Source organism: Lynx canadensis, chromosome B2 (assembly GCF_007474595.2).
Source record: "Lynx canadensis isolate LIC74 chromosome B2, mLynCan4.pri.v2, whole genome shotgun sequence".
NCBI lineage: Eukaryota > Metazoa > Chordata > Mammalia > Carnivora > Felidae > Lynx > Lynx canadensis.
In genome coordinates, this window is record NC_044307.1 from 90,017,929 (window position 1) to 90,029,933 (window position 12,005).

Sequence of the window (12,005 nt, forward strand, 5' to 3'; positions counted from 1 at the left end):
ATCTCTAACTGAGGGTATCTCAGCATCTGTCCCCAGTTACACAGGTCCTACACTGTGGCTCCAATGGTAAACAGCCTCAGCAATTCTCCCCCTTTACCTCTTTGTGAATCCGCAGCATTTTAGGATTGTTTTGCAAAAGCCATATTCAAAGAGAGTCTTTTTCAAGCAAATACACGAACTTCTCAGCAGAAATTGCTGTCTCTTTTGAAAAATGCCTCTTTGGCCCCACCATGAATAACCATTACCCAGTGAGTCCGTTGAGATCAGAAGCAAAGCAGCTCTGCTTGCGGTTGTAAATCATAACACCGACTCTCCTAGCCCAAATCCATGGCCGTCACCCCAGCATCTTCACCCCATATTTCACTGGAAAATGCTCTAAGTCAACAAAAAGGATGTCTTCAGAGATAGAGCGCTTTAGTAAATACAGTAACCCCAAGGGTCCATGTGCTCTACAGGGACAGAGAGGGAGCACAGGGCAGCTACGGGAGATCCTTAAGAAACATTAAGATTTGTCCCCAGCATTGCCTTCCTCTCAGGGGGCAATGGCTGAGAACGCCAGAAAAGTTGCATTAGTAAAACTGCATAGAGTCTACACTGCACAAAGTGCTTTGATACCTGTCACGTGATCCTCTTCAGACTTCATCTTTTCGATATGTCTTGCAAGATTTGTTTTCAAAAAGACATTACACGTTGGCAAGCATCTGCTTAGAAAAATCAGTCAGATCCTTTCCCCTTCACCTCTACGAAACCCATCATATTCCTGAGCTTTATTCCCTTCAAATAAATCAAACACAGGCAACTTAACACTCGGGAGTCTACAAAGGACAACATTCCAGCGTGCGGTCAGGCAACGGAAGAAAGACGTCTGCAAATACACAGAACTGAAGACTGTGTGTAGCTGTCGATGCTCTGTGAAAGCATTTTCAACGGTCTTTCGGTAAAAGATTTCCATTCAGGCAAGATCACAAAGAAGAATGGTGACAGAATCCTAACTGCGCCTTTGCGTGTGTTTTCGTCTGCTCGGCTTTGGCGAGTGACTGTGGCTGCTGTTGGCTGGATATGGAATTCCTCTGCCCTCAAATGTTCATACGCAGGAAGCACAATAAAGAATAAAATGTTGTGTTTATGTCACACCTCTTCCAAGAGGTGCTACCACATGAATCCTCACAACACCCCTGTGAGGTAGGTAGGTGGAGAGTATCGTTATCCCCACCTTACAGGTGGGGGAAATGAGGCACACAAGAATTAAGGGACTCGCCCGAAATCACACAGCTAGTCACTGGCAGGACTGAGAATAAATCTTATACTGATTAGCACCTAGCACAGTGCTTTGCACATAGTAGGTGTTCACTGAATATCTATGGATTTTTATTTGAATTATCTCAACATACAATATACACACATAAAATACAAGCAGCCACCATAGGATATTTGTCTCCTGGACATTTCCCCCGATGATTTCTCTCATTACTTGGAACCCCGGTGGGTGAGAGACGTTCGAGAATCCGTCTCACAAATAAGCCCTCGGGATGAAGACGATCTACATAGACACAATCCGCAGACAATCTGCTCTTGCCCCTGCTCTGCCACACAGTGTTAGTTTTCTAATGAAAACAAAAATGGATTTCAGGAACCATGCTGACTTTTTTTTCTTTTTTTCCTTTTTGCCTGTTTGTTTTAAATGGAGCCATCTGAATGGTTCTGTGTCTCGTTTGTACAAAAAGAAATAAGGCTGCTATCGTCCAGTTAGCTCGTGAGAACTGTGTCGAGCACGAAGATCTCCTCCCAGCTCAGATGGATTTCCACCTGGGAAATCGGACCAACCCCAGGGAGTGGCCGCTCCGGCAGAAGAGGGTCAGCAAGGCTGAACGTCACTTGCACTGTTCGTGGTCTGTGTAGTCCTCCATGTCCACGTCAGAATCAAAGAGCGAGTGTCCGGTGAAATCCGTGTCTGGGGTTCTGGAAAAACTGTTCTCTGCTCCCTCATCTTCAAAGGTCTCTGTCCTTGAGTAAAAGCTGAAATCCAGCAGGGGCGTGTGGGTTTTGCTCCCTTCGCTGCTCTCCTCGGACTCATAGATGGTGTTGTCATCATCATGGTGCCACTCAGGCCAGAATTTCCTCCTTATCCTCTCACAGTACATGGCAAGGTTGATGAGCTCACCTGCGGGGTGGTAAGGAAAGCCAGGGTTAATTCTCAAAGGCAGCAAATCTGCCAGCAGCTTGGCCTTCTGCGGGGTTGGGAAGAACGAGGTGGGGTAGACCTTAACAGTGTTTTTCCAAAGACGGACTATCAGATATTTAGATTTTCATGCGCAGAAGAAGAAAGGCGAGTGGAAAAAGTTAAGTGTGAGTGGGCTGGGTGAGTGAAGTGTGAGTGGGCAGGGAGTCGTAGGGTGATGGTGGGGGTGGGGGTGGCGGTGGTAATTTATCCAGAATGGCAGCTCAACTACCATCATTGGGCGTTGTCAAGCATTTTAGTATTTTGTGTTTGCTTATCAAGAGAACTGGAACTTCCACTGGTTCATATTTAAATTAAGTTATGCCCCATGTAAATCCACCAACTGTCAGCGAGGTCAGCCAGCCAGAAGGAATTCCTCATTCCACAAATATTGGTGGTGCTATTAAGGGCTGGGTTCTATGCCACGTCGTTGAAGAAAGTTATGTTAAGATGCAAATTTTGCCCTAAATGATCCTAAATAAAATGGATAATTCACAATTGTCTACGGATGAGTGTGCCCCCCCAGGCACATTTAGTAAAACAGATTTTTTTTTTAAATAAAATTGAACGGCTATACTTATAATTAGGTTCCCAACTCAGTTACTGGGCTACTTCTTTTTCCTGTGAATCAAAGGAACACTTCTGTTAAGTTGCTAAAATTGTCCGGGCATTTGTCTGAAACGTGACACAGAACTGACTTTCATTTCCAAATTCCAAATGAAAAATAAAGAGGGTGAATTTTTGCCTTTGATCCACCAGATGGCACTATTGCTTACGAATACATGATCTGGCACTCCCTTAACGGACTTCATTGCCCTAAGAATATTCCTTGGATTTTTTTTTTTTTAAGTTATATAAACATCTACTTATTATAGAGGTAACCCAGGTTTTATTGAAGAATATTAGAAAATACCAACACACAGAAAACAAAAGAATTACTAATAATCACATTCACCATATTAACATTTCCGTTTATATTCTTGGATATACATTTACATACATTTACATTTGCTATTTAGCATTTACCATACACTGTCCCTTATGCTACTTTTTTCCACTTAACAACATATAATGAAAAACTGTCAATTTCACACTATCACCTTGATAACTGCACAGCAGTTCATTATTCAGATGTACCATAGTTTCATTTTGTTTTTTCCACACCCCCTTCAAGGCCATTTAGGTTGTTTCTACATTAACAGGTCTACTGACTATAGTCTTTAACTACTCTATTTTATTTTCTATCAAAGAAGATAATACATTCTCATTTGGGAAGATCAGAAGTCTGTATATAGAAACGCCATAAAGAAGAAAACAAAAGCCCCCTATAATCTCGTCAATCCAAGGTAATCACAGTAGCCTTTTGATGTAATTTCTTTCAGTACGTTTTCTATTTATTGTCATTATTAATGTTTCCTGTTACTTCGTATGATGTTGTTATATACATTTTCCCATGAAAATTTTTCAAAACTTGATCGCTGTTCTGCTTACATAAGCACATCTCCTGTAAAATATAACGAAGCAAATCCCCCTACTTCACAGATCCTATCAAGCAGTGAGCCAGTATTGGTTGCAGGTCACCATTTTCAGTTGTCTCAGATCATAACAGTTCAACTCATACCATATATGCGCCCATTCTGATTGCCCCTTCCTCGAAGAGTTTACACACACACCCCGGAGCCAGAAGCCAAGGAGCCACAGGATTGCTCCTTAAAAAGATGCATGCCAAACCTTCACTTAGATCCTCCCTCAGGAAAGCAGTCATGAAACTCCTCAGCAGGTATGGCTCCCAGTCACTGGTAACCAAGAATCGGATAAAGATGTGGAGGCGGCACCAAGGTTGGTGGGAGGTGGTAATCAGAGATGGATTATGGTCACTTCATAGCAGGGTCTGGGCCAGCCCTGTTTGCCTCAATCACGTCCATTCCCTATGAGCTGTTTAGGGAGCAGCTAGAAAGTCAGAATCTATTCCAATAGCCACAGGATCTACACCATATACGATTCTATCCACTTCTTTTGTGGCTGTTTTTTCCACCACCTGTTCTTCACTTTTCTCCAGGAGAGCCGCCCTGCCTTTGTACTATGTGACATTAATACCACTTCAGTGTGCATAATAAAAAGCAATAATAGCAAACATACAAATAGCCCTTACTGTGTACCAGGCACTGTTTGAAGTGCTTTTATGCATCTGTTGAATTAGTCCTCACAACAATCCTATGAGGCAGGAACTATTATTATCCCCATCTGTCATGAGAACACTGAAGCAACAGAGAGGTTAATTAACTTGCCTAAGGTCACACAGTAAGAAAGTGGCAGAGCCAAGATTTAAACACCAGCAGTCTCCAGACTCCATGCCCTTCACCACGAACCACCTCTCTCTCTCTCTCTCTCTCTCTCTCTCTCTCTCTCTCTCTCTCTCCCCGCCTCCCCCTCTCCCCCCCCCCCACTGGTGATCTCACAGCCTGACTTGAGAATTCATAGATGCACACTCCCTGTCACAGATTATTTTTCTCAAATTCTCTCTGGGGTACTAAGAATTATGAGGGGATAGGTGCTGCCCCTCAAAGATAATGAGTTGTCAAGAAGTGATCATTCTATCATGCAGTCCAGAAAGAGTTTGCTTTGATAAGCAAAAACTAGGAGCTCACATACCCATCCTCATTTCCTGCCACTGATAAAAAAGAGTAGAACGAAGAATGAAATTTTATGTTTGACTTTGCCAATTCTGTCTGGCTTTGCCAATTCCTTCTGTGCCTAGATTCTCCATCAGCGGACTCAACATGTCCCAGCCAAAAGAATAGAAAAAAGTTGGCAGTAGAAAATGACTTTGTGTGTGTGTGCGAGATATTCCTTTGTCAACACAAATGCCTACGCTGAGGATGTAAACTTTGTGAAATAATGGAAAAACTGCATTTTTTAAAGTGTACTCAATAATCAGGTAACAATTTCATCCACCAAACTAGTAAAAATTAAGATTTGATAACATCCAATGTGGAGGGTCAGGCATTGTAAGCACATGTCTGGTGGAATTATAAGATTGCTATAACCTTTTTTGGAAAATAATCTGATGTCATCTATTGAAATTTTAAATGTACCTGTTGGCCCAAAACTCCACTTTTAGTTCTCTATTCTACTAAAATAAAAGCACTAGTATTATAAACATATATGTATACCAACGTCGACAGCATTATGTCAGTAAAAAAGAAAGAAAAGAAATATGGAAACAGCCTGAATGTCCATCAATAGGGACTGATTGAATAAATTATGGTGTATCAATTCTATATAATATTTTGCAGATGTTAAAAAGACACGATATTCTATTAAGTGAAAAAAGCAGGGCACCTGGGTGGCTCAGTCGGTTAAACACCTGACTTTGGCTCAGGTCATGATCTCACAGTTCACGGGTTTGAGCCCTGCATCGGGCTCTATGCTGACAGCTCAGAGCCCGGAGCCTGCTTCAGATTCTGTGTGTCCCTCTTTCTCTACCCCTCCCATGCTTGCATTCTCTCTCTCTCTCCCTTTCTCTCTCAAAAATAAATAAACATTAAAAAACAATTAAAAAAAAAAAAAGCAAGTTACAAAGTAATATTGTATAATGCAATTCTACTGTTTGGTTTAAAAGTACTAAAAACAGGGGTGCCTGGGTGGCTCAGTCGGTTAAGCGTCCGACTTCGGCTCAGGTCATGATCTCGTGGTTCGTGAGTTCAAGCCCCCGCGTCGGGCTCTGTGCTGACAGCTCAGAGCTTGGAGCCTGCTTGGGATCCTGTGTCTCCCTCTTTCTGCCCCTCCTCCACTCATGCTCTGTCTCTCTCTCTCTCAAAGATAAACATTTAAAAATATTTAATAAAAAAAATTTTTTTAAGTTCAAAACAAACTTGAATGCTGTGATGAGGACACCACCTTCCCCTCATCTCCTTGAAGCTAAAGGATACAAATTCGTAGATCTCAAAATACAAATACCCACAAAAGTCATCTGAGCCATCCCCTTCCTGAGACCAGACCTCTTGCTGAACACTTCCAGACGGAGAACAGTAAGTGTGGGGGGGTGGGGATAGACTCGGCTATTTCTCAAGGATATCCAGCATTTCTTCCACCTTTCAATTAATCAAATAAGAAGCAAAAAGTCACCCAACAGTAACAAATGACTGCTGGTAAAAGAGCTAATGAATAAAGTGTTTCTCAGCACAAGAAGGTTGTGGTTCTCACACATCCAGAAAAATAGCATCGTGCTGTGGGCCTGCTACATGCTACAAGGCGGGCAGACAGGTCGCAGAACTCCTTCCCTTCTGGCACTTCTGTCCACTTTTCCACACTCTGTAGTGCTCCATGTCTGTTTCAAAGAGTGCCCAGATCCACATGCAATTCCCTAATAAGGACACTCTGAACAAAATGTCAAATGGGACTCTACAGGAGGAATTTGCTGAGAGTAAAACGGAGATTCTTTACTGGAAAAATGGCAAAAATTTCAAAATAAATTATATGCAATCTTAATTGGGGAACAAAATTCGAGGTACTTTCAGACGCTACTCATAAGAATATAAACTGCTACAGCCTTTCTAGAAAACAGTTTAGCCATACAGACCAAGGGTTACACCTTTTGAGACAGAAGTTCCCCAACTACAAATTTAGCTTAAGGAAATAAACCAGAGATAAGCAAGAATATATATTTATACAATATTCATTTCGGAATATTGGTAAACAAGTATGTGAAATAACCCATGAGACCAGAAAAAGATTAATCACATAAATTACAGTGTAGCCATAGGATACAGGATATTATGCAACTACTAAACATATTGTTTAAGGTATATTGAATGACAAGAGAAATGAAGACACAGTTAATTAAAATTTATAGGTTTATAACTGTATCAATACCGTGATCCTGATTTTTAAAAATATATACATACATGTACTTGATGAAAGATGAGGATACATACCACAATATTCACAGTTGTCTGTGGGTGACAGGGACACAAGTTATTTTTTTTTTAACTTTTCTCTTTTTTCTAGATTCTCTCCAGCAAGGAAATAATATTTCATATATCTACATCTATATATATGCAAACACATACTTATGTATATTTTGAGAACTGTTGAATATTCAAAGTCTGTCCTCCTACTCACCTAAATTAAGGCAAGTTTCTCCCTACTTTAGATGGCTCCAGAAGCAGCCTCTGTGGCTCCCTACTGTAATTAATATCTAGGACCAAAAGCTAATATTTATGCATGTACACTCACACATTCACACATGTAGCAAGGCCAAAAGTGCCCTGGCTGTTCCAAAGCTAGGCAAAAAACTGCCTGATCTAAGCCATTCACATTCCTAGATTTGAGCCATTTCTAAATCATACAGGTTCTTAGTTGTTTTCTGCTTCTCCTTCCTCTTGTTACTTCTTGGGAAAGTCTCCACCACAGAAAAAACAAAGGCAGAGAGAAGAAGTTGAGACCAAAATATTAGTCTATTAGCAGCTCCAATCAGAAGATTTAGAAGGGCATGAAATCAATGACCAAAATGAGATTTAAAGACCCTCTGTGGACTTTTTTTAATGTTTATTCATTTTGAGAGAGACAGACACTGAGCATGAGCAGAGTAGGGGCAGAGAGAGAGGGAGACGCAGAATTTGAAGCAGGCTCTAGGCTCTGAGCTGTCAGCACAGAGCCAGATGCAGGGCTCGAACCCACAAACTATGAGATTATGACCTGAGCTGAAGTTGAATCTTTAACCAGACTCCCAGGTGCCCCTAGAGACCCTCTGGACTTTAATGACTCATGCTATACCAGTCCCAGGGAGAAACTGGAAGCTGCTACCTTGTTTAAGAATCAAAGTACATGAGGGGCGCCTGGGTGGCGCAGTCGGTTAAGCATCCGACTTCAGCCAGGTCACGATCTCGCGGTCAGTGAGTTCGAGCCCCGCGTCGGGCTCTGGGCTGACAGCTCGGAGCCTGGAGCCTATTTCCGATTCGTGTCTCCCTCTCTCTCTGACCCTCCCCCGTTCATGCTCTGTCTCTCTCTGTCTCAAAATAAATAAACGTTGAAAAAAAAAAAAAAAAAAAAAAAAGAATCAAAGTACATGAAACTGTGTGCCAAAGTCCCTCACAGACGATGGTGTCAGATTCCCCCAAATGTGTGGGTCTTGGGTGGGACTCAAAATCAATCCTCTAATCTTCCAATCCTCCAAAAAGGCTGGCCATTCTTTAAAAATAACATTAAATGTTTCAAGTCCTTCCAGGAAGTAAAGAGAAAAGGGCCAAGTCATAAATAATTTAACATAAAGATGCTTCATTCCTACAAGAAGGGATTCCATAGAATTTGAGAGTTCTACTGATAGTGAATACCTAAATGCTCTGACTAAATACCAGATGACCTCAGCCGCGCGCGCACGCGCGCATATGTGTGTGTGTGTGTGTGTGTGTGTGCGCACGCTTGGCTACAAATGTAAGTCTATGTGTACAAGTGTATGGGATATGTGTGTATAAAAGTATGTGAGCAGAGGTGGTGATGTGTGTACATAGGTGTGTAAGAGTGGTGTGCTAGGGAAATGGAGAGAGGGAGCAGGAAGTAATAGGAACAGAAAGTAGATATAAAACAAACCTCTAAATTAACTAAGGGAACCAATATATTTTAGGTGACCATGGAAAATCTGATTAAAATAAAGGGAAACTATTTTAAATACTATAAGTATCGTAAGTTCCAACACATCACAAGACAAGGACTATCTCCATGTTGATCATTTAGGAAATTAAGTATCAGTCCATACTATTCCTACCCTCACTCAGCTGAAGTTCTGGAAAACCTTCAGTCAATGCTTCCTCCATTTCAACCACATTTGGTAATGTATCTAAAGCCTCACCACCACCAATATGAGGATCTGGAGAATGACTCCTGCTGTCCATGCCCTGGTCTGGGCTTCTGGGCCTCACATGAATAAACACACACACACACACACACACACACACACACACACACAGAACTTCAGCTTTCACCAACCTTCCTATCCACTCACCTATGACCACCACACATGAGTGTTTACCTGCCTTAGTTTCTTATATGATTCTGCCTTGCTTGGTTCCAACCATCCATCCACCCAACCAACATTAAAAGCATTCTATATACTATTCACTGGTGATCTCATCTATACCCCCAGCCTACTCAGTTGGGGTATAAATACCTTGGTCAACTCTGTCACACCCTTTCCCAAACCCAAATATCGGACTTTGATCCCCACATCCCCGGGCCCAAGGCACTTAAGTGGAGATGACTCCAAACAGCTCCCATCTACCAACATAGGGGAAGACTCTCCCAGATGGCCCAGCTGCCATGTGCATCCCCCCACTTCAGTCTGCACCACCCTCCCCACACACACATCAAGATCTGGTCCCTTGACATCAAACCACATTGAGCTCACTTTCCCTGCTCCCTTGCTAACGTGAATTTTACTCCTGGCTTAACACCCCTACCTTCATCTCCACACATATATTCATCCTCTAGGCTGGTCCCATTCATCCTCACTTCCACCCCCTCCAACTATAAGTTAACTCTGGTAGGCCTTACAGCCAAGATCACACAACAGAGACACAAGGCTGTGTTTCTCTGGCTAAAATGTACTACTACTAGGGCTGCGGCTACTACTAACTACTACTAATAATAATAATAACAATATTTTGCATAGAACCAAGCTTGCAAAACACTGGTTAACATTGCCTCCATTTTTACCACTTGAACTTACTAGCTCTACTGCTCTCAATGGATCATCTACAGACACCCACTGGAAGGGGAGGAAAAGAATGTCTTGAAGTCAAATGACACAGAAACATGTTCCTATACCTACATGCGAAATATGTAAGACCAGTTCAGACTCAAGAGGAGCCTCGAGATGGGCAGTGAGCCCCATCAGCCCCACCCCCACCATGGTTACTGCAGCACTGGATATACCAGAAAGTGGTGAGGCCACCACTGTCCAAAGGAAATTAAGGAAGACCAACAAGACAAGTGCATGAGGTGGAACACAAGCCCTGTTTCAACAAGGGTTAAGCCCACTATGTAAGGAGCTAAAAGAAAGCCCTGGTGTAAAACACGGTACGATTTGTGTCAACCTTGTTGACGCAAGATGGCAGGTAAGAAGCCCAGCGTCTCCTCAACCCCTACATATCCTAAGCACAATAAACTGACCCTGCCCTGGACACGACAGCCTGATGTCTCCATAAAGCACAGTCAAGCTCACAGGCAATGGCCCAGAATTCTCTGTTTGTGTTACCCCCTGCATTCACCCCACAGCGACTCCACAGACCTGAAGAGGTTTGTAGGCTTGCCTTTGATCAGCCGCTCCAGGTCTTTCCCAGGTAAGGTCCACATTGCCTGTGCCAAGTGTCCAAAGACAGTGGCATCGAGAGTAGAAAGCTTGGGCCCCATGATGTACTTCTTATCACCTGCAACAGACAGAGCACAGAGGTCATTGGGCTGGCCCACACTGCCCTACACAGTCACCGTGGCATTCAGCACACATGAATTATAGGTTCATTTAACTGCATGTCAAAGCTTTTGCAGAGTCAAAATGCATGCACCCCCTTTCTCTTAAAAAAATTAGAAACAAAAGTAAAACAAATTAAATAATTTTATATGTCAACCTATACAATAGCAAAACAGGGAAGTAACTGGGAACATATCAAGAGAAGCAGATGAGGGAGGAGGTTCATGGGCAAAAGGGAGATCTGACCACCCCCAGCCCTCTGGAGCCACCTCCTTGTCTCAAACGCTAGAACTGAAAGCCTGAGATGCTTGAGAACACCTGGAAGTTTGCTTACATGGTCTCAAAAGTAACTCAAACCAAGACACCAACCTCAGCACTTGCTTTTTTAGATTAATACATTTCCTCAGGAAAACAAGAAGCCTAAAATAGTTACTTAGGAAGTCTGGAGGCGAGGTTGTCCATGCTGCCCACGGTCTCGGCAACGCTCTCGCCACTGAGCACCAGCCTCCGCGAAAATTACAGAAAATAAACAGAAGCCATGAAGTTACATGTCCAGCCCTGGTATCAGGCTCACATATGACGGTGTTTCGAACTGCTGCTCCCATCTCTCCTTTTCCATCACTACTGAACTAGTTCAGTCCTCGCCACCCTGGACTATCAAACCGCCTGTTAAAACGGCCCCGGACGTCTCCTCAGGTGCTGTGGCATACAGAGGCAGGCACAGTGGGTTTATATCCTGGCAACATCATTATTCACTGTGGTAGGCTGGTCAGTACTTAACCTCTCAATGCCTCAGTTTGCCACCTGGAAAATGGGATATTACCAGTGCCCATCCCTTAGGGGTATTGTGAGGCTGAATGGCATCATGCACCGTATCTATGTCCCTCACACATTAGCTTCCACGACAGCAGCCCCTCTGTTTCTCCAGCCCGTTCCATATCCCACCTGAACTTAAGTCACCATGACAAGACTTTTCACCATGTCACTCCCTTTCACAAATACCTTCATAGGCTGTAAAATGGGTTATGAAATAAAGCCCGAACTCAGAATTCCAGGCTCAGGATGCTCTGCCTCCAACCCATGTTCCAGCTTTATCTGTCACTCCTCCCTTATTCTAGCACACCTGGGGACACCTGCCACTCCCAAGCACGCTTCGTGCTTCCCAAGGCTACACTTTTGCCCATGCTGTGCCCACCCCTTTCCCTGCCCCCTACAACTGTATGTGCCCCCCACTTCTCTCCATTTGGTAAATTCTATCCATCCTTCAAGGTCCAGCACCAGCCTCCTTTCAAAGCTTTCTCTATCTTTCTGGTGGTAATG

At 43.1% G+C, this 12,005-nt stretch overlaps 1 protein-coding gene across 1 annotated transcript in view; it reads right to left on the minus strand.

The window, feature by feature from the left end:
- Window positions 1-1,103: 1,103 nt before the first annotated feature.
- Window positions 1,104-12,005, minus strand: part of FAXC (failed axon connections homolog, metaxin like GST domain containing) — a 72,021-nt gene continuing 61,119 nt past the window's right edge. The window contains 2 exon segments of the mRNA XM_030316011.1: window positions 1,104-2,161; window positions 10,528-10,644. Of these exon segments, the coding sequence (XP_030171871.1) occupies window positions 1,872-2,161; window positions 10,528-10,644 (407 nt within the window). The 3' untranslated portion in view covers window positions 1,104-1,871.